Source organism: Musa acuminata, chromosome BXJ2-5 (assembly GCF_036884655.1).
Source record: "Musa acuminata AAA Group cultivar baxijiao chromosome BXJ2-5, Cavendish_Baxijiao_AAA, whole genome shotgun sequence".
In the NCBI taxonomy this organism is placed as follows: Eukaryota; Viridiplantae; Streptophyta; class Magnoliopsida; order Zingiberales; family Musaceae; genus Musa; species Musa acuminata.
The window spans coordinates 1,234,569-1,257,324 of record NC_088342.1 but is presented as its reverse complement, the minus strand read 5'-3'; the positions used below and the strand labels follow the sequence as shown (position 1 = coordinate 1,257,324).

The 22,756-nt window shown below is 40.6% G+C and overlaps 2 protein-coding genes, 3 non-coding genes and 1 pseudogene across 6 annotated transcripts; 4 read left to right on the top strand and 2 right to left on the bottom strand.

The window, feature by feature from the left end:
- Window positions 1-1,177: 1,177 nt before the first annotated feature.
- LOC135612034 (S-adenosyl-L-methionine-dependent tRNA 4-demethylwyosine synthase-like) lies at window positions 1,178-6,720 on the bottom strand. The gene is made up of 8 exons (XM_065107757.1): window positions 5,751-6,720; window positions 5,205-5,320; window positions 4,279-4,454; window positions 3,361-3,551; window positions 3,170-3,256; window positions 2,021-2,178; window positions 1,731-1,941; window positions 1,178-1,645 (listed from the first exon to the last, which is right to left on the bottom strand). The coding sequence occupies exons 1-8, from the start codon at window positions 6,603-6,605 to the stop codon at window positions 1,496-1,498; spliced, it is 1,944 nt and encodes a 647-aa protein (XP_064963829.1). The 5' UTR covers window positions 6,606-6,720; the 3' UTR covers window positions 1,178-1,495.
- Window positions 6,721-6,971: 251 nt separating this feature from the next.
- On the top strand, window positions 6,972-11,223 carry LOC103983743 (NADH dehydrogenase [ubiquinone] iron-sulfur protein 8, mitochondrial-like; annotated as a pseudogene).
- Window positions 11,224-11,779: 556 nt separating this feature from the next.
- LOC135612033 (rRNA-processing protein fcf2-like) lies at window positions 11,780-18,518 on the top strand. 2 transcript variants are annotated; one of them, XM_065107755.1, is made up of 6 exons: window positions 11,780-11,917; window positions 13,058-13,279; window positions 13,346-13,406; window positions 17,724-17,798; window positions 17,902-18,017; window positions 18,262-18,518. In XM_065107755.1, exons 2-6 carry the CDS (start codon window positions 13,059-13,061, stop codon window positions 18,368-18,370), a joined length of 582 nt encoding a protein of 193 aa, XP_064963827.1. In that variant the 5' UTR covers window positions 11,780-11,917; window position 13,058; the 3' UTR covers window positions 18,371-18,518. The 2 variants fall into 2 exon arrangements, with proteins under 2 accessions (XP_064963827.1, XP_064963828.1); XM_065107756.1 differs by having other exon boundaries at window positions 17,724-17,802; window positions 17,906-18,017.
- A 2,184-nt stretch (window positions 18,519-20,702) lies between these two features.
- On the bottom strand, window positions 20,703-20,775 carry TRNAR-CCU (transfer RNA arginine (anticodon CCU)). Its single transcript has one exon. It is a non-coding gene; the product is annotated as a tRNA-Arg (tRNA).
- A 792-nt stretch (window positions 20,776-21,567) lies between these two features.
- Window positions 21,568-21,639, top strand: TRNAQ-CUG (transfer RNA glutamine (anticodon CUG)). The gene has a single exon. It is a non-coding gene; the product is annotated as a tRNA-Gln (tRNA).
- Window positions 21,640-21,707: 68 nt separating this feature from the next.
- Window positions 21,708-21,779, top strand: TRNAQ-CUG (transfer RNA glutamine (anticodon CUG)). The gene has a single exon. It is a non-coding gene; the product is annotated as a tRNA-Gln (tRNA).
- Window positions 21,780-22,756: the final 977 nt, after the last annotated feature.

Sequence of the window (22,756 nt, the reverse complement as noted above, 5' to 3'; positions counted from 1 at the left end):
TATAGTAAAGATGGTGGTCACCTCGTTGTTGACCCATTGGGCAGATCGCTCAAACTAAAGCTAAGGTTGTGGGAACTCTTGTCGTTGCCTCCACTACCGTGTCAATTCTGGCATGCACATAAAAAAGGGGAGATAGAGGCTCATCGGAGGAGTTTTATTTGTTGCAATTATCGTCGATCGAGAAGGAAAACTCTGGAAGGCTAATAGGTGAGCGGTTGTCCAACTTCTAATGAATGTATTTGACCATAGAAAAATATGGGTTATGGAATTCAATGTCGACTATATTGTCGTATTCATTATCGACATAGTTACAGAACAACCCTTACCTTTCGTTGTTGCCTTTTTCCTCTACAACAGATACCTGTGACCCCCTAGTGACACCGTCGTCATCAGCCACTACCAACTTAAAGATTAAAATTATTTTTTTATCTTTTATTTTCATATTTTCATTAGTAAAACCGATAACATTAAGATAAATAGATTTAGTTGTTTTACTTTCGTAATTATAAAAATATCAATATAATTTTTTAAATATAAAAATTAAAATATTAAAGGTAACTAATTACGAAAGATAATATATAATTAATACCCTCAGCATATCACCCATGCAATTGCTATATAATGATATTTGACATTAAACTTCTGCAGCACAATAAATCGACGGTCTCCATAATTTTAATATAATAAATCTAAAATCATATTTGCAAAAATACTAGACAAAATTTATTTATAATAAGTTCAGCTAACTTTATAATAGAAGGTTCACTTAAAATCATCCTTTATTTCCCAACATGGCTGGAAATAATAGAAGGTTGAATTCTCTGCAAATTTTAGCCAAATTGCTTGGACCCGCTTTAGATATTGACATTTCTATCCAAATCTGTTCGATCAATAAAAGAGACCCAATTCAATTGGGTAATAAATCCGCATGACGAAGGGAAGAAACTGCCATCTACGAGTTGTAGTGCCAAAGAACCTCACTTTAAAGGGTCATCAGGAATCAGACGTATAAACCAAAAAAACAGGTTGCATACTAGTGGAGCTGTCAGCACTGCACACAAAGAGTAAGAAGTTTTCATGAAATTACCCTGCTTTCGAGATGATTCCTTGAAGATAGTTTGCTTTCCACATGGGCCCATAACTTTTCGAAAAGATATTGACATCCAAGCTCTCAAGATTTGGAGAAATTAGTTATAATTTTGATCTTCTCATTGATCAAAATAGATGTTTGGCAAAACAACTATGCTTTCACCTGCTACTTGATCCCCCATATAGATGTGTCTGCAAAAAGTTCCTCTTTGGAGGGCAAAACATGCAAAAATTTATCTGACCAGGTAGCTAATCATAACTTCCCAATCGTCTACCTAAGTATTCTGCAAGCAATTTACAGTACACATACCCAACAACAAGAGTAAAACTTTACCGCAAGAAACTGATCTGGCTCAGCACCTGCTGGTTGGCGAAAAATACATAGCGCCACTTGAACAGTGACCAGCTAGGTCTGCGTGCTTGCAGCTCCATGACGCCTCTCTTTCCTGTATCGAGATTGATCCGGATCAAATCCACCTTCCTCTGCACCATATACAGCCCAGGAAGGCGTACGAGCCATGTAGTCTTCTGTCTTGAATGACTTTCCTGAAGCCACCTGTTGCCAATTTCAGTAAACTTGTATTAGTAAATCACTGAACATTACAAGGGATACTACAGGAGCAAGACTTCAAGAAAATTACCAGCTCATGAAATCGTTCATAATCTATCCATGTGTGCCATTCACCCTTTATCTTGAACTTATCCACCTTTGCTAGGAGGACGCAGCAAGAATGAGCATGCTCACAGGCGACCTCATATTCACCACTGCTTTTCATTGCCAAAGCCTCTGAAAAGGCTTTAACATCAGAATGCCAAGGAACATTGTCCATTGTCAGCTTTGATGTGGCAGAACTGTGATGAGCAAAAAGAAGCACTTAGTACCTTTGGAAATGCAGTTCTATGCTGGAAATAAACCACACAAGCAACTCACGTGCCACAATACGTCACGCCTTTGATTTCAACTAGATCAGGCTTTCCAATACCAAGCAAGTTTGCATATGCCTCTACATCTTCTGCATTCCACCCTTTAACCAAAGTTAATCGGTAAACTGTTCGTTGTTCCTTGTCTTGCAGAGCTTTTAGTGAATCCTGATAATATTTAATCAAATACCACATCAAAAATTGCATTTTTCCAAACTGTTCTCATAACCATAAATTGAAAGGAACCAAATGAATACTTGGGATTGTCTGATTTGAGAACTGGATAAAAAGTTATCTTGTAACGAGCAAAACAAACACAGTGGTCGATTTATATGATGCGACCAAAAATCCTATTTTAGCAAAATGATCGAGTAATTTATCCTCTATAGATAGATACCTGGGTGAAGAGAAAATTAAGGTGATTTTTTCTATTCTCAATCCAAAAAAGAAAGTATATACTATTAGCTTATAGTTCATTTATTCCCTTCGATGTTTATGCTTGTACCGAACAACCTCTTATGATATCCAACAAAAGGCAAAATGAATGTGAAGAAAAAACATTACAACTTGGTGAAATCCCCCTCCTACTCTGACAAGGTACTGACCATTGATATAGTCATGCAATTTCTGTAAGAAAACTCCCAATATAGAAGTCCATAAGGCATCAAAAGTCAAATAAAAAGAGGAGATCATGCATAAGCAGGCAATTGTTCATAATTAAATAGGCCACTGTCCACATAAAATTGTCAGCAAAGAAAATGCAAGTGCTAATAAGCACTTGTATTTTTATGTTTTGTTGTTTTTGTTTTTTTTGTTTTTGCATGATGAATGCACAAAAGTCAATATTTTAGTATAAATGACTTTTTCTTACTTCTGTAATATTATAAATATTGATCTTTTTTTGTCAATCCATATCATCCAATTTGATCCAAACAATCTTTATTCCAAACCCCTAGGACCAATCTCACTTGTTCAAATCTTAATTTGTCAACTAGTGCTTGTTACATGGGCACTTATTTTGACCAGATTATTTCACATATGCCTGAATCAAAAGAATGAAAAAGAGCTAACAGAAGATTCTCCACACAAATACACTGCATGCTAAGCACTTTAGAGAAGCGTAATGCAAAATGCTATGTTCAATTTTTCAGATATTCACCAGAAAGCGCTCCCAGAAATCACCAAAGAGTGGTCTATCAATTGCCTTTAGACTGTCTTTTGTAGCTGCATCTACACTGACATATAGCTGCAACCATATTAATAGCCATTCAACTTCAGCTTTAGCAGACTAAATTCAATCTTCATAAACATAATAAAGAACAATGTATAATTAAGAAGGCAGAAGGTAACCTGTGTTATGGGTTTCAACATTTTTATCCTGTCAGGAAATTGAGCATTTGTAACAAGGAAAGTAGATATATGTCTCCTATGTAACTCATCAACAAGTGTATTAATCTCCGGATACATTATTGGTTCACCAACAAGAGACAAGGCACAATGTCTAGGAGAGAGACCTTCTGACAAGCGTTCTGGCTTTACTCCTGCATTAAGAAGAATAACATCATCTCGTTAGTTTAATTCAGGCCTCTCAAAATTATAAGCATTAGAGGTTTTAACAGGAAGCCAAAATAACAACTAATGCTACCACAAAAGAAACAAGAGTGCAAAGCTATGCAGTACAAGGCATCATATTACGCACAAAGTCCTAGATTATAAGAAGAAACAAGGAATTTGTGGTTCTTGTATTAGGGAAGATAGGAGAATTCAAACGACTCTTTTCTTTTCCCCTAATATGCATAGGACATGAGGCTCTAATAAAATAAAGGGACTCATGAATTTACAGAAGTTTGAGCCACAACATATATATATACATATATATATATATATATATACACACACACACACACACACACACACACATATATATATATATATATATACACACACATATAATATTATATATATATATATATATATATATATATATATATATATATATATAACAGAAATGTACAAGATGCTATCAGGGTACAATTTCAGATTAATATAATAATCAAGAGACTTCAGATAGTACAGACCTAGAAAACTTAAAAGTACATAACATGGACATGGATCTGAAAAATCAAGAAACTATTCACACATATTGTACAAAGTGCAAACCATTACCTTACATATGTGAATTACAAAGATGGAACACCAGGCTACCAGTGATTCATGACTGATCTAAAATCTACCATCATTAGAACAATACAGAAGCAAGACACTCACCTGGAACACCTTTCATTTGCTTAATCATTTTAGTGTGCTCATCGATGGCAACATCTACAATTTCAAGAGGATTGTCCATCTTCCACCGCCAGCTCTTCCCAACAGGGTTTGTGTGATGCCTCCAACAGAAAACACATTTATTTGCACAAGCCAAACTAGGTGTTGCTTCCATACACCTGCTCAAATAAGAAATTAGAATGGCTTTACTTAGTTCAGCATGAGATGGAGCAATTGTCACAAGAAATATGCAGAAAATACTTATCCATGTCATCATATAAGCCACAATAAGAAATAATGAGAACAATAACATTTTTATTTCATAGGTTTTTGTCTAGGGCAACAAAGGCCTACATCTCTATAGTTCCTTAAGGCTAATTGCTACTAGAGATTATTCTTCTATACCAATCATGTGGTTTTTGCTGGGTTCAAGATATGTATAAAAGCTTGACTGCATGTGAAAAATAACCCATAGTAAATATAATTTGGATGTCATATCACCAAAACATTTCAGCTATCTTACATCTATTACTCCAACATAATAAGCACATGAAGACAAATGACATATCCATTGGAAATTCCACTGCTGATGTTTTCAGTAAATCCCTTAACAAAACTATACTTTGACCTTCAAACTCTAACTAGTACATGAAGACAAATGACATTACATGTTTTCAGTAAGAAGAGAGTTTGAAGAACCTCCAAACGCTGATTAGTACATGCTGAAGAGTGATGAACATCTCAAAATAAAAATAAAAAGTTCTTTCAGTTGATATTGTATGCTTACATACTTTTTAAGAGAAGTGGTAACTAGAAGCAAGGTTCAAAATGGCATTACAATCACCAGATCAGGAAATAAGAAAAGAACAAGAACCTAGCAGATGTACTAGTAACAACAAACCAAAACAGAGAAATATTAATTGTTTTACCTGTGACTCTCTATGCCATAAAATGAGTGCTTGTAACAACCCCCACGACCTCGGAGCTGTGACTTTGTCCACCTACATAGTTTTACTCCACTGTGTGAACCAATAATTTTATATCCCTGCAACATTGAAGTAATTGGCAAAAGAGATGTTATATAGTTAATTTGGAAACTATTTTGAGATCTGAGAGATAGTAAAGCAAAAAAAAAAAAAAAAACAGTTCTTGAAATGACAGAAGAACCTAGTACTAATAGATAATTCTACATGAAGTACATGATAAATTGTAAGCCTTTGAGTTCTGTTCCATAATATTTTGATGTTCACCTCACTACATGTAGAGAAAGGCAATCCTTTATGACATTTATTTTATGTAAAAATGTCGAATTGGCAAATAAAAAAGATGAATCTATGTTGTAAACAAAATACTCTAGTACCCAGCATAAGAAAGGTCTCTCCACAGTTGATCTGGAATGCTTATTACCATACCAGTGCAGGAGATAGAAAAAAAAGAACACAATTTTCAGGAGAGCCTAGAACAACACAGTGTACCTGCTTCTCCAAGTTTACCCTAATAACCGGTGTAACCATATCTTTCACACCATTCTCCCAACCGTTCGTTAAAGCAACAGATGGTCTCCTCGAAGGAGCTTTTCCAGCAATGTCCTCCATATCCACGACAACCGGTTCCAGGACTTCCTCCTCTACCTCTTCGTCAGATTCATCAAAACCAACGCTCTCCACCATAGAACCGGAATGTCCCGACTCTTTTTTCAAATCCTCTCCCTTCAGTAATGCAACAATCCGTCGACTCCATACTTCGAACACCTCATCGACATCCCCAGAATCCACATCCCCTTCCCACACCGGCGCCATTTCCGAGGCCCCGAGCGCCCTCATCCACTTCGAGAAGTCCTCGGCCGCAGCATTGAAACTATCGCCGTACGACTTCGACCCGACGCCGAACACCGCGAACCTGCACTTGGCCAGGAGCAGCGACCCGACCCTGAAGTCCGCGGCGCTCTCGGCGAGCCACCGGGCGAGGAACTGGGCGTCGGGCGGCGGCCGCCCCTCCTCCCAGGTGGAGGCCACGATCAGGACGAGGGCCTCCTTGGGGAGGTCCTCCGGCTCGTAGTGCCTCGGGTCGACGAGATCGAAGGCGAGGCCGTGGGAGCGGAAGCAGTCGGAGAGGCGGCCAGCGAGAGACCTGGACGTGCCGGTGGCGGAGGCGTAGATGATTTTTCCCCTAGGGCTAGGTTTTGGGGTATTCATGGAGGAGTAGGGGGAGAGAAGGACGCGGAGACGGCGGCGGGACTTCCAGAGGAAGAAGACGGAGGTGGCGGAGAGGAGGGCGACGAGAGCGAGTCGAGAAGAGGAAAGGGGTGGATCAAGGGGTGTTTTGGCCATTTTGGCCGCCCTTCGGCGGTTGAGCTCGGTGGTGATCTCTCGCCGCCGCGAGACGGTGTCTTCCCAAAGGAGGTCTGCGAGGATGCAACGAGTTCAAAGAACGAACAAGCTAATGGCAAAAAGGACTGCCGGGTTGGAGCAGACCTATTAATGGATCGAATGTTTTGGCCCTATAGGGTTAGTCTAAGATCCGATCCACTCATACCCGGTGCAGCAATATGCTACTTCTGGTAATCCCAAAAACTCCACAGGGTGTGGATCTTGGTTTAGATCCATAAGTTTATTGGACCCAATATTAAATCCGACCCGATACAAATGCATCAAAGAGAACGGAAAAGCCGTATCTGATGATCTCGCAGACAGACGGTTGTCATCGCATCAGGGGACACGGAAACATTTAACGCCGTATCCGGAGGTGACCGGCACGGAGTGTTACATTCCGGTGACCGCTTCCATTCCTACCACATTGGATCGAACTGCCACGCTCACTCCGTGTTCGGCTCTCTTCTTCCCTCTCGATTCCGTCCCATGGCGGCGGGGATCCTACCACAGCAAGCGCTTCAGGCTCTTCGGGCGAGGCAATCTGTATGATCTCATGTCTTTCCTCTTCTCTGCCACCAGAATTCTTCCGTATTCGTCTCCAGCGCTTATTGTTGAGATCTTAGATTCAAAGTATTTTAACCTCGTCAAGGATTTATTTTGTTGCAGGAGAAATAAACCCTTCCTTTCTTGTCGTCTTCTTGATGTTATAGGTTTTGGATCAATCTATTACGGGCAATCTTTATTCTAAGAATATATGATATGGAATTTTGGTATATCATGAAATTAATTCAAATTTAATAAGAAACCCTAATTTATTTGTGTCGGACATCTACAGATAATAGAGAAGCGCCTGAGGTGGATGAAGGTAAGACGGTGCACCCAGTTACGTTAGCACAAAGTCTACAGATTTTGACTTTGCTTGTTTTATTCAAGTCAAAATCAATTAGAATCAGTTGTATGCCCTTTTGGTCTCAAAAAATCATCCATGCCAGATTAGAGTAAAGACTCCTATAACAGTAAGATTATAGGACAAGATTTCTTTTTTTTGGAAGGGAATTAGTTTTCTCACAGAATTTACTTCTTAAATCTAAATTTTAATTGTTTATTAACTTTTCTAAACCAAGGTATACCTAAAAGAGGATTTTCTTAAGACCAATATAAATCAAAATATCCTAAATTAAAAAGGGAGAGAGGGTCAGAAAAAATAAACTTTTAATTATGAGCTAGAGCTACAACTCAGGCTAAATTTGAATTTGTCCTACATTGTGTCTTATGTTAACAAACCATTTTTTTCAACGATGCTATTGTATGATCATAGAACTATTGTCTACTCTTGGTGTATGAAGACTTTCCTATAATCATCTCAATGATAATGTAGAGAAGGATGGAAATCCAGTTTTTAGTGTAAGAACAAGATCCTGAACATATACAGGAACATCTATATAGATTTTTTCTTGACAAGATTTGTTTATGCTGTGGAGTTGGATGTGTATATGAACCTGACAATCTGATGGAGTAGGCTACAACCTCCAGTATTAAGTTTGCTGGCTGCCTGGCCCTTGGTATGGTAGCTGATTTTGAAACACGGTTCTTCAGTGATCTAGAATTTTGGATTGACAGCTACTTACAGGATTCTGTATGAATGTAGAGCATGGAACTGAACTTCAGACATTTAATATAGGTATCTCAAACCATTGGCAGTTAACAAATGCTTATTGTGATGCTTAAGAAAGCCTTTTGACTGAAGTTCTTCTGATTAGTCTTTAGAAAACCTGTAACATGATTTCAATTACCTTAGGGTTTTTTTGGTTATGTAACCAAAGATGGCACTGTATCCAAATTAGATAAATTTCTAATGCAAAGGTGACATCTCCTTTTCCCCAATTGATTCAGAAGATGGTAGAGTAGACTATGTAATTTTTGAGAATAACAAAATCTGGAGTTGAATTTGGATGACTTTGATACTTTTCTTGTTTTGCAGTGATAATCTTGACCGATTGTTAGTATTTTATGTGTTGATGCCATGATTATTTAAAAATGAATGAAATTTTACTCTCTCTGACCTGTTAGCAATCTTCATTGTTTATTCTTCTTGTGTATTTTTTCCTTTCAATGTCTATCCAAATACTTAATTGAAGGCTACAAAGTTCATTTGTCTACTTCCACCATAGCCTTGCCTCTTATTGTTTTATTGGTTTAGCTGTAAATTATGTACTTGACTCACTCAAGTTGATTGGATTGCAATAGATAGTTCTCTGTGGTAGGGCGGAAAACAATTTTTTGTCTATTAAAATTGTTAATATAATTACAGGTCCAAGCTGGTCAAGCTTCATTGGTGCTGAGAAATCAGTGGCAAGCATTCAGTTCACACCCAGCATCTTCAAAATTTAAAGGTTTGTTCAATTGTGTTGGTAAAATAATTGCTTTAAGATAGTTACAGCTTTCTTATATGGCCAAATGCACATTGTCTGATTAGACAATGGTGATGGCAGGTATCTGAGTGAGCATTATTGTAATAGCACTAGTGAACCTGATTAGTGATGGTGGTTTTAAGCTTCATATATAGCTAAATTTACCAAATACAGCAGTGTATTCTCTGATTTGAATGATGATGATGAATAATATCAAGGTGATTGAATGTAATATTATGAGTGAGTTTGATTCTTCTGTGCTCTGTATATCTATCAAGGGCAAATTTGAAACAATCTGGACCAAATAAGTTCTTTAATATTCATTCCAAATGATATGCATGTGAGTGCTACTATCATCTAAAACATTTCTTCCCATAGTGTGCAAAATTTGTTTAGAAAACTTCTGCGAATATACTTGGCAATTACCTGCTAGCTATATTGTCATTATCCTGCTCAAGTATCAAGTCGACAGGAAACATGAATGTCATGCAAGATAACTCGCATAACAGTCAGAAGAATAGTAGGTCATTGAAACCTTGTTTGATCCTATGTCTTACATTGACTAAATGACTTTTGTATCTGCTTTTGCAACTTAGTTATCTGCATTTTGTTGTTTTTATTATAACTGAAAAGGTTCATGTTTGTGCTCTGAATATGGCAGCAAGTTCAGTTTATCTGGTTGATTTTTGTTATATAGTCATTTTGATATGCTTATCGCACAGCTTAATCATTCATGTCAAATGGCATTTACCATAACTAAGAAAATAACCCAGTTTGTCTTACCTGGCAAATCTGCAAGTTGTTCAAATTTGTAGTTAATTTCTCTGTTTTTAAATCAGTTCTGAAAGGGTTATAATAGCTATAAAATTTTCCCATATTTAATACTTAGATGACGAGGAGAAAGAGAAGCTTGCTAAGGAGATTGCCAAGGAGAGTGGAGTGCCGGTAACCAACTGAGATTTTTTTCCTTTGAAACTTGAACGCACCTTTGGTTTATATCCTCCTCACTTTAGGCACCTGATTGCAGTATTTGAACGGAGTATAAATACACTGTTTCTGACTGAGATGGTGCATGGTTTGATGCTGACATTAAAGTACTTCTTTGAGAGGAAAGTTACAGTAAGTCATATCTGCTGATGCTTGTTATTCACCTCAAAGGGTTATATCTTTATATCAGCTGTGATTTTAGATCTTATTATGCTCCTCTGCTTGCCACAGATAAATTACGCTTTTGAGAAGGGTCCTTTGAGCCCCCGCTTTTGAGGAGAGCATGCTCTCTGTCGTTATCCTACCGGTGAGGAGCGGCGGTATTGCTTGCAAGCTTTGTGAAGCGGTATGTTTCTAGATGTCATACATCTTGGATAGGAATAGATCTTTTAGTACGGTGACCACTTGATATGGCACTAAAAATTGGTAATTGGAGCTGTCGTTTGTAAGCATTAGCAAGAATGTCCTTTCCTGCATCACACAAAAAAACTACAATGACACATTTGACGAGAACGTTGCATGTTCAGATATGCCCAGAGCAAGCAATCACAATAGAGGCGGAAGAAGGAGAGGATGGCAGTCTCGGACTACAAGGTAGTCAGTTCTAATGTTTTCCGTATGCTGATTTGATCTTGGGTTGTCTCCGGGATTAACCTTGCATTTGTGACATCGGATGTCATCTACTAGGTATGATATTGATATGACAAAGTGCATTTACTGCGGGTTCTGCCAGGAGGCATGTCCTGTAGATGCCATTGTTGAAGGTCCCAACTTTGAGTTTGCCACTGAGACTCATGAGGTGTGTTACTGTTCTCAATCGAGGTGGCGATGCTACTTCTTTATAGGTCGTCGCTCGTCGTTGCTGACTTGTAATTGTCATTCTCTTCTTCGCTTGAACCTTGCAGGAGTTGTTGTATGATAAGGAGAAACTGCTATAAAATGGAGATCGCCTTGAAAATTCTGCAACGACGTCTGTAGCTTGAAAATAATGATCTCCATGTCTGCTTTCTTTAATTGTTTCTTCATTAAGATGTATGTCTGAGATAACATCGCCGAATGCATGGGGACTTGGAAATGTTTACACATCCTTTCTAACATGCCCTTGTCTCGAAAGAATGCATCGAGACATGCAATGCTCTCTGGTGTTGAAATTGAATATAAATCTCTTCTTTTTTATCTTTTCAATGTGTAGAAATTGCACACTTATGGCTCAACAGGGCTCAGACTAAAAATGTCATATGACCATCACGCCATACCAACTCGTCGGTGGAATTCCGCACGAGTTCATAGCAGCCGTTGGGACCCGCGTGGGACCCAGATCATCGCTGCCTCTGTTCATCACAAGGCGGATAAGCAAGCTGGTATCGTCGTATAGCCCAGAAAGCAACGCTTTCCTAGTATCCCTCCCTATTGGGCTAAGCCTAATAATAATAATAATAAAAACAATAATAATAATAATAATAATAATCTTTTCCCCTCTCTCTTGCGGTTGTTTTCTAGGGCTTTCCAAACAGGGTCGGTCGTCTTCGACGGGTGCGGAGGGAACGAGGAGGCATAGGGGCCCAGACGACGCGAGAGACCTCGGCGCCCACGCGGGTCGAGGTGGGCGGACGAGTTCACTCAGCGCGGCCCAACCTCTCGCATGGGCCCCCACGGGCTGGGCTGCCCGGGTGCCCGCCTGATGTAACCCAGCCAGGTTGAGTCGAACAAAATAGGTATTTGTTATCTGGTTCAGTTGAACCAGTTATAATCCCTTTTCCCCACCCGCGAGCTGTGGCCCTAACGCAGAAATCCCTCTTTCCCCCTTCGTTTCTGCACGGCGGCGGAGTTCCTCACGGCAGCAGCGGCGGCGGCTTCTTCCCCTCCTTACCGGTATATCTCTCTCTTTCTCCTCTTCCATCCTACCTCTGCCCCGTTCACTGTAGCCACCCGTCTCCCCTCCCTCCGGGCCTTTCGCCAATCCATCTTCCCCTGCCTTTTCCTCGTTCACCGCTGCCGTCTTCCCCTCCCTATTCCCCGTTCGCCTCTGCCTTCTTTGCTGTTTATTTTTATGGTTATGTTTCAATTTTTAGATAAATCAAATTTGATTATTTTTGTCTAAGTTTGTGAGAACTGCTGCCTGCTTTTCTGTTTAGTTTGCGAGAACAGAAGCTGCCTTCTAGGTTTAGTTGACCTGGGAGCACTCTAGTGGGGCTTGAACAGCCCTGTTTATATTAATTAACAGCAGCTGTTTATTTTTGTTAATCATGATATATAATTTTTAAATTATAATATTTGGGATCACCTCGCTTCACTCGAAGCCTCGGGTATTCTGGGACTGTGCGTCTTTTGTTGCCTAGCGCTTTTGAGGAGACCGGTTATGAGCTGTTGTGATTCTGTGTTATATTAATCTAGGTCTAAGTGGTGTTAGGCTATAGTTTGACAAGTGTATAAGGTACAAATTTGATTTATCTTATCTACTTTTGGTGTTATTTGATGAACTTCCATCTCCAGTGGCTGTCTCATGGAGCATTTGGGGTCTCCTCCTGATATAGAATTCTATGGGAGTACATATTTTCAAAAAAAAAAAGGTTCTCTTGTTATTTTTACTGTGTTGGCCCAGAAAGGATTGATTTTTGATGCAGTTTATAAACAAACACACTGATGATTGGAGAAAAGGGGAAGACATCTGCTGTGAACTTTGACACTTTTGTTTTGCTTTTTGCTTTCTTTGAATTGCTTAGGTGATTTTGCTTGCATGAGAATCAAACCATTGACACATTTAAGAATTTCTCTCTTCAACCTCTGCTGCTTATTCTCTCCCCTTTCCATTATCTGGACAGTGTTAAGCTAGGTAGTTATGTCACTTTGATTCTCGCTGTTTTTGTTTCTTTTTCCTAACATGTAACCCTTGATGGAGCATGAATTTTCCTATTTATCTAGTGAATTGCCAAATTATACTTTTTTCACGAGTTCTTATTTATGCATTTTCACATGTATAAGGGGGTCATATAGTCTTTGTTTTTTTATCAGAATGCCAGAAAATAAATCAGTGATCGGGCTTGTGTGGGCTCCTAAGGTGCCTCCTTTATTTGGAGTAAAAAACAGCTCAGAGAAGTTGCACAATCAAACAAAAGATCCTGTTTTGACACCTGGCACCGAGCTTGTGGATGGCTTATATGTACCTCCTAGGGATCCTCGAAAGATGAATAAGTTGCTGAAGAAAAATATGAAAGATACAGCTGGTAGAAGTTGGTAAGCAGATACTAAACTCTAGGATGTTTCGAGTTTTAGTTTCTCTAACAAATTGCTTTCTTATAGGTTTGATATGCCTGCTCTTACCATTACCCCTGAGATAAAGAAAGATCTTGAGATTCTGAAGGTATGCTACTGGTTTCATTCTGTTTTCCCAGTTTTTAACAGAATCATGGATGTCTTTGCCAGTGGTTCTTCTTTTGTAGTTGTTTATTTCTGTATATTGCAACCTTAAAAACCGACAATATTATATACTATGAAGATTTTAACTTTTCTTTTTGGTTTATTTGGTTCCAACTTTTGAGCAGACTATGATTTGTTTCAGAGCTCTTGCCACTGATTCTTGAGGTAGTGTTGATGTAATTGATCCTGCATCGTACTGCTAGAATAAGTTTATGCTTGATTACAACATGTAATCATTTTGTTTTGGTAACACTATACACTTTTTAAGATGACATTTGTTTCATTTTAAGTGGCTATTTTTTTCTCCTTTGGCAGTGAAAGTGGTTCGGATAATATTTATCTGAATCCTTTTTTTTTACCTGATTGGAGTTGAACAGTTTAACATGAATGTTTGATTATGATATTTTTATACATATTCCAAAAAATTAGCTATAGAAAATCTTGTAGATCATGTGTATGAGCCTTGCCATCGTGGTATTGTTGCTCTTTCTCAACCTCATCAAAAGATTGGGTCATGGAAGCAACCTCCTTGTTTGCAAGGGCAACATTGTGTAGTTGACGCTCTCTAAATCCCACATTGGTAATAGTTATTTATTTAAATATTTGTTTTATTTTTATCCAGTTATCACCCTCTGATTTGGATGGAACTTAAATCATGTGGCCTGATGCGAGGGGCATCTGTTTAAGCCGTGGCCTCGGGGCCGTCGCGGCTCGGTTCGGGGGTCCGGATGTCGGGGATCTCGGGCGGCGTCCCTCGGGGTCTCCCGGCGGCCGAGCACGGTGGTTTGGGTCGGGACGTCAGGTCGGGAGGTCGGGTCGGGAGGAAGCTCCGCCGCAGCACCGGGAAGAGGCGGCACCGTCTTGCACCTGCACGCAGGTCGGGCCGGGAGCTCGGCTCGACCCCTCCGACGATCAAGTTAGCGATGTGGAGAGGGTTTTGGAGGAAGAGATGCCTCCGAGTGTGTTGTGCTTATGTTCCTCCTCCCGTTCGTTTAGAACTCTGGGGTATTTATAGATGAGTTTGATGTTACCTGATGTGGCTGTGTGCAGGAGGCAGGCTGATAGCGTCTGACATGGGGTTGGCGTGGCGTGAAGAACCAAGCCTGAGTTAGGTGTTAATGCCGACTTCCTCGGGCAGTGTGTTGTCCAAGCATGGCTGACGTCATGGCGTGTCACATCGTCATTTTTACCCTTATCATATACCCCCCCCCGAAAGGAGCTATGCATCGGTTGTTGTATAAGAGGAGTCCGATGCATGGCTTCTGTCTTCAGACGGGCTGGCCGCGCGGACGAGGTCTCGGGGAACATGGAGCCGAAGGGCACGACGCAGGCGGGCTGGCCGCGTAGGTGTGTCTTGGGAGCATGGGGCCAAGGAGCACGACGCAGGCGGGCTGGCCGCGCAAGTGTGGTCTCGGACATTATGCGGCCAAGGAGCACGACGCAGGCGGGCTGGTCGCGCAAGTGTGGTCTCGGACATTATGCGGCCAAGGAGCACGATGCAGGCGGGCTGGCCGCGCAGGTGTGTCTCGGGAACATGGGGCCAAGGAGCACGACGCAGGCGGGCTGGCCGCGCAGGTGTGGTCTCGGGCATTATGCGGCCGAGGATCACGACGCGGGCGGACAGACCGCGCGGGCGTGGTCGCGCAGGCGTGGTCGCGATGGTCACGCGGCCGAGTAGCACGATGCAGGCAGACAGACCGCGCAGGCGTGGTCGCAATGGTCATACGGCCGAGTAACACGACGCAGGCGGACAGACCATGCAGGCGTGGTCGCGATGGTCATGCGGTCGAGTAGCACGATGCAGGCGGGCAGGCCGCGCAGGCGTGGTCTCGGGCGGCACGGAGCCGAAGAGCCGAGGAGCACGATGCAGGCGGGCTGGCCGCGCAGGTGGACTCGGGCCGTCTACGACCGAGCCGTGCGAATGCAAAAAGAGGGGGTTAGGCCGAAGCTAACCGTGAGCCAAGAGGCGGTCAGGTAAACATGGAGCCTTCGCTTGGAAGAGACTGAGGCAGGGGCTAGATTCCTTGCATGAGGATTACACCGGATAGCAACCGCGGGTGCTTGATCGCTGCTACGGGGCCTGTCGCCCAGAGTCACTCCTCTTCCTTGCGGTTACCCAAGCTTCCGCCGCGATGTACCAGTTAGCTCGCTGGAGCATATCTGGTACTGTGGTGGGGGGTCGCCCTACGAGGGACCAGCAGAACCTGGAAGGTCGCAAGCCTACCATGAATGTCTGCACTAACAGAGAGGGGTGAGTGTCCGGTAAGCTCCGGATTTGCGTGGCAAAGCGGTCCACGAAATGTGAGAGGGGCTCGTCTTCTCTTTGTTTGAGTCCGAGGAGCAGTGCCGCGGAGGGCTTTGGCCGGGCATGGGCTACGAAGTGGAGCTCGAAGTCCTTGGTGAGTTGGCCGAAGGAAGTGATCGTTCCGGTCTTCAGGCCGTTGTACCATGTGCGGGCCGGACCCCTCAGGGTCGTGGGAAACGCCCTGCACATTAAAGCGTCAGACGTTCCGTACAGTGCCAATTGGGCACGGAAAGCGGCGACATGGTCCGCTGGGTCAGTGGAGCCGTCGTATGCGTCCAAAGAAGGGGGCTGGAAGTTCGGGGGAATCGCGTAATCTCGTATCTCTAGTGCGAACGGAGATCCTCGGTATGTGTCCATCCCGAGCTCTCCCTTTGAGTTGCGAAACTCCTCTAGTTCGTCGAGCCGTTGACTAAGAAAGCATAGCTGGGCTCGCAGGGAGTCCGTTGACTCCGGAGATAATACCTCGGGCTCCGGGCGGCCGCTCAGGTCTGCCATCACTGGATCCCTGAGTGGGGTCGGTCGGACCTGAGGCGAAGTGGGAGGCTCCGGAAGCGTCATGTGGACCCGAGCGGGCGGCTCTTGTTGCCGTAGCGGCTGAGTCATAAGCGGGGGTGTCGGTTGGGAGACGAGCGGGATGATGGTTTGCACCATATCCGTCAGAGCTCGGACTCGAAGAGCGAGGTCATGAAAGGCCTCGGATGACACCTGCGAAGGGACGCTCGGAGCGCCCTCGGGCGGAAGCAGATCCGGGTTGTCGAATGAACGCCAGTAGCGTTCCGAGGTCGCGGGGAGGTCGTCAGTCCGTGGCCCGTCACGCAAGGGACGCATGGCCTGCGCCCCTGCCAAGAACGATCCCTCGGCAGGGAGTTCGTCGGGATCAGTTTGAGGATCCCTCGACATTCGGGGCCCTCCTTCTAGCGCCAAAATGATGCGGGGGGCATCTGTTTAAGCCGTGGCCTCGGGGCCGTCGCGGCTCGGTTCGGGGGTTCGGATGTCGGGGATCTCGGGCGGCGTCCCTCGGGGTCTCCCGGCGGCCGAGCACGGTGGTTCGGGTCAGGAGGTCGGGTCGGTAGGTCGGGTCGGGAGGAAGCTCCGCCGCAGCGTCGGGAAGAGGCGGCACCGTCTCGCACCTGCACGCAGGTCGGGCCGGGAGCTCGGCCCGACCCCTCCGACGATCAAGTTAGCGATGTGGAGAGGGTTTTGGAGGAAGAGATGCCTCTGAGTGTGTTATGCTTGTGTTCCTCCTCCCGTTCGTTTAGAACTCTGGGGTATTTATAAATGAGTTTGATGTTACCTGATGTGGCTGCTTGCAAGAAGCAGGCTGATAGCGTCTGACATGGGGTTGGCGTGGCGTGAAGAACCAAGCCTGAGTTAGGTGTTAATGCCGACTTCCTCGGGCAGTGTGTTGTCTAGGCATGGCTGATGTCATGGCGTGTCACATCGCCATTTTTACCCTTATCATGGCCCAAAATGCTCTAGTCCAATTTACTAATAAGCCTTATATACACCAAAGGAGCCCCTCATTTTCTCTCACCATGGGGCTAATAGTGTATAACAATAATTCCTTTTACAAAATTTTCTTCTTTGAAGGATATAATTTATAAGCTTGAGAAGACTCTGCTTCAATTATTTCATTTGTTGGTGATATCTCATGTTTGTGCAATATGTAACATCTATGTCCACCTTGCATCTGCTTCTAGCATCTATCAATTGCACAACTGATTCGTATTTGCATCTATTCGAACTAACATGGTTATAAAATTTCATAACAAAATAATATCTATATCAAAATTTGTATCCACAGACTATAATTATTGATTTGATATAGTTTTCAGTCAAATGTGTTCATAGTCCTGTTTCTGTTCTCCATAAGTTCTCAGCATATATATAGAAAGTGATCTACATTTTCATCTGCTTTACCTTTTATGGGCCTTGACATTTTTATGTCTCTTCCAGTTGAGACACGTTATAGATCCGAAAAGGCATTTCAAGAAAGGAGACAACTCCAAGGCACTCCCAAAGTACTTTCAGGCAAGTTGCTTCCTTCTCTGTTACTGCTGGGATTACCTATTGGATGATTGCAGACATGGTGTCTTTACAAATGGACTGACATGTTTGTTTAATGTTTGTTCAGGTAGGAACTGTTATTGAACCTGCATCTGAGTTCTTCTCAGGTAGACTGACGAAGAAAGAGAGGAAGACAACGTTGGCTGATGAACTGTTACATGATGATGCCCTTAAGGCTTATAGGTAAGAAAAGAAAATTCCGATAATATTCATCGAATAGGGGTGACAGTTTGGCATTTATGATGTCATATTGTGATCAGAGTACTGGGCTTGATGGATATGACAAGTTAAACCGATCTGTTTTGTTTACCATCTCTCTGGTTGTCTAGTGTGTCAGTCAAATGTTCAAAATAATGATAACCCTGTAAATGCTTCATTTGCTCTGATCTAGAATTATTACTAACGTGTGATTTCTATTGTTTCTCAGAAAAAGAAAGATCCAAGAGATCCAGGAGTCCCACCAACCTGGTGGTGTTGAGAAGTGGAAGAACAAGGGACGTCAAACATGGAAACGGGCCAAACAAAGAAGGAAATGAATTTTCCATGTTATGGGAGGAAGGCTGATCTGCAAATATAAACAGGCACTGCAGATACCCTGAGATGGATAGAAGAAAGATGAGTTGAGTGCCATTAGCTTAAGCCAAAACCATTGTGAAAATGAATGTCATGTTGCGAATGCCCTCCAATACATTAGCATTTTATGTTTTTCTTTGGTTGGTAGGTGTGTCAAACATCCATGACTATGTGCCTTAGAATTTGGCTTACTGAGTTTTGGAGACCTCCAAATTAGGCTTTTGGTCTATTCTTATTTAATTACAATCCTGTATCAACAGTGAATTGTCATGAACTGCCCTTTTCATGCTTCTGTTCCGTCGTGTTGATAAACGTGAATGTTCTTAAAACTATTGAACTGTCATCTATTTTTGCTGCATGTTTGAACAAAGAATAAAAAGCTGTCATCTTGGGTTTTAGTATATTAGTCTCTTTAGTATATTGTGTTTGCAGAGAAGTATCATGTTGTCAGCGTTCATCGTGGACATAATGTAACATCTTATTTTTAGTTTTATTTATATTTTATATGCATGATTAAAATATGATTGTTATCTTTTTATTATTGCTATCGTTAAAGGTGTAATAGAAAATAGATAATTTTAAAAATAAAATATATTAAGACACCTAAATATAATTATAATATCTAACCAAAGGAAAATATAAATATAATATTTTTTAAATTTATATATATATAATGTACATAGGTTATTGTTTATATCTATATTGTTCATACGTCATTTCATTATTCAATCATTTTCGATCGAGTATTAATATCTTTATCTACAAAATAGAAGTATTAGTATAAGTTTTTCTAGTTTTATTTATGGGAGCACTTATGATATCATGTATATAATATATTAAAAATTATTAACGTAAAATATTTAATGATCGATATTTTATTTTATGATTTTTTTAATAATTATAATCTTATAACATAGTATATGCACAATAAAAAGATAAAATTTTATATCAAAATAATTTAAAATACTTATGTGCATATGCATGAAGCATAGCAAATTCTTGGACTTCTACTTTGTATATCTTAACATGTATATATATTCTTACAGCACATATCATCGTAATATATATATATATATATGTTCTCACACCGTATATCATAATACATATATGTACTTTCACATTGTATGTCATAATACATAGGTATGTTGCACATCGTAATAAATTTATATATTCCTACACCATACGTCTATCATATATGAATTTATACAAAATAATTAAAAATATCATCCTATAATCTATAAAACCGTATACCGAGAGAATAATTGAATTATCTCAATCTTTTTTAAACTAAGGTTTTATAGCCTTGAGAAAAGTTGGGAGAATGATTGAAAAATAAGAGAAAGGATCATATGTTATGTGTTATCAGGTTGGTAAAAAAGATGATGTCAAAATAAGGTAGGGATACTTAAGAGATTATCTTGAGGTATACGGTCTTAATCGTCTCATTTTATGTTTTTTTACTAATATAATTATAATATTATAATTTGGTTTGACGATATATATTTTTTTGTCTAAACTCATACTTTAATCTTACTTATGTATCTCAATATTTAGTATAACACTTCTTTTTTGATTTACTTCTTTATTTATTTTTTTATTGTTTCATCCATGCCTAAGTAACTTATGATTATTCACATATATAATATTTAAAACTCAAACTTCCTTACGTAATCAAACTCATTCAAACCTTGAGATTCATTTAAGATCAGTTAAAATTTAACCATCACTTCCAATCACAATATACATACTTATTATCATAACTTAATCTCATATTTAAGTTTGATAATATATTTTTGATTTGTTGTGATGTGCTTAAAGTAAACATTAATATTTATGCATGTTCAATTAATATTTCTTAAAATATTAATAATAATATTTTAAAAAATTACGTATTTCAATTTTAAAAATAAAAAATATGAGTATGTTATTTATCATATAAAAAGTATATACATTACAAATTATATCACTAAATGAGAATAATATATACATATTATTTATGTTCTTATCGACATACCAGTTATAATTCAATACGTGTGAGATTCAAATATTATATATAATCGTAAAGATATAAAAATTTAAAATATAAAGATGATATGAGTAAAAGATAAAATTATATGTTATTCAAGAAAGCGATAAAACAATAATAAGATATTGTGAAATATGAATACAAAGTTCATACAATATGGTAAGGTTATTTTAGACATTCGAACAAACAATATAGCAGTGTGAGTTTGGGGACTTCGAAAAATGCAATGAATGATACATTAAAATGATAAAATAAAAAATAGATAGGTGCGCGCCAGGTAGGGGTCGAACCTACGACTTTCTGCTTAGGAAACAGACGCTCTATCCACTGAGCTACAGGCGCTGTTGCTTATATTTAAAAGCTTATATTTATTTTATGAAGATACTTTGGGACACACAACATATCCTAGCAAGTAACAAGGACAGCATCTATTTCCACAGATTTTTCTCTTGTATGCATGCCCCTCATAAATATAATGGGACTATGTTGCTATTATTTATGTCAGTGAATTTAATGAGGGTAAGTTTAGCAAGCAAATGGTGCAAAAGATAAACACCATATTTTCACATCAGTTCTTTTGGTTCCCCCCACCTCTATTCTTCGTTCCATATTGATCTTCTTGTGATCTCACATTTCCTAGGGTTAATTCTTCTTTGGCTTTATGGATTTGCAGCCTCAAGCTACATTCTTGAGACACTATAGATGGTAGAAGCCACTGTTGTGTAATCTAAACAGGGGTTTCTCCAACAAATTGAAAGAAAGTTACCACCTCCGAAGGAGGGATTTCTCGCCAACCTCGATTCCCTTGGGGAACATCAAGAAAAGAGATCAAGAAAGGAGGAGGGGTACCATTGGACGGAAGGGCGCAGGAGTCTCTGAACAGCGGAACCCTGGGACGATCTCCTCTCCGCCATTGCGGTTTCACCGACCAGGTGGCGCCTTTGGAGAGACCGGAGCGGGAAAGGTAGGAGGAGGCAGCAGGCGACGACCGCCCCCGACGCCGGTAACATTTCTCTTCCTTTAATCGCATCTCTCGATCCATAACCATAACCATAATCATAACCATCAATGGTAAAATAAGAAGAAAATAACATATAATAAATATGATATAAAGCTTACCAATATTCATCAGTTGGTCCCATGGTCTAGTGGTTAGGACATTGGACTCTGAATCCAGTAACCCGAGTTCAAATCTCGGTGGGACCTACTTTTCTCTCTCTTTTGTAGTTTTATTATTTAAATATGAAAATTATGATCCATTTCTCTAACGAATTGGTCCCATAGTCTAGTGGTTAGGACATTGGACTCTGAATCCAGTAACCCGAGTTCAAATCTCGGTGGTACCTTAGTTTTTAATTTCTTTTTGGGTCATTTTTTTATGCAATTTACTTTACCATTCATAGATTTACCTTCAGTTATCGTACCCATAATTTCTCGAGATAAAAACAAAATTTTGTAATTTATTTTTGGGTCAATTTTTATGCAATTTCCCATCCATAGATTTGCCTTAGTCCTTTAATCCACGATTAATGAGTTAACTATTCTATTAGACTGTATTGCAACACTAAATCCTTACCAAACCAATTAATAATGCACTTTGAATTCCAAACATAAGGGATGGAATGATTCGAATATTTCACCCGAGACCAATCCCTTAAACCGGAAGAAAAAACCAAGCCGGTCGGTAGACTCTTCGTCAATCCGATTCGGCCATCAGACCAAATATATGTGTAAAGAGAACAGCTTCACAATCCATATCAGATTAATGTTTCTTTCTCAAAAATCTTCATATAATTATTATTAATTCGATTTTTGATGTTTTTATTAAACGTATTATCTACCCGATCAATTTCATCCCGGTCCATCGACCCGAAAATTAACCCAAGACCGGTCCAGCGGACGTTCGATTTGTGGCAGCGACGAAAGGGGTACGAAAGCCGCGTGGGTCCCCCGAGGAAAGCTGGTCGGTGGTCCCCGGCGGGCGTACCAACCCCACCTTTAATCTCTTTGGAGCTTTTGCTTCCTTTCTTTGTGCCTTTGGCTTGCCGGTCGCCGCTGGGGGCTTCCACCCACCGGCCTTTTTGTCCGGCCACCTTAAAAGCCCCCATCAATGCCTCCCCCTGCTCTCAACCACGCCGTCCCTTTTTATCCATCTTTTAAAGCTCGTAATGATAACACTTGGCTTGCTTTTGTTTCCATTGCATGGCTACTCCTTGCTACCTCATCTCTCTTCTCTTCTTTCACGGAGAGGGAAAGCCATTCAAAGTAAAGAGAGACGGAGACAAATGGCTGGGAAGTGCCCCCCAATCCCATCACAAACATT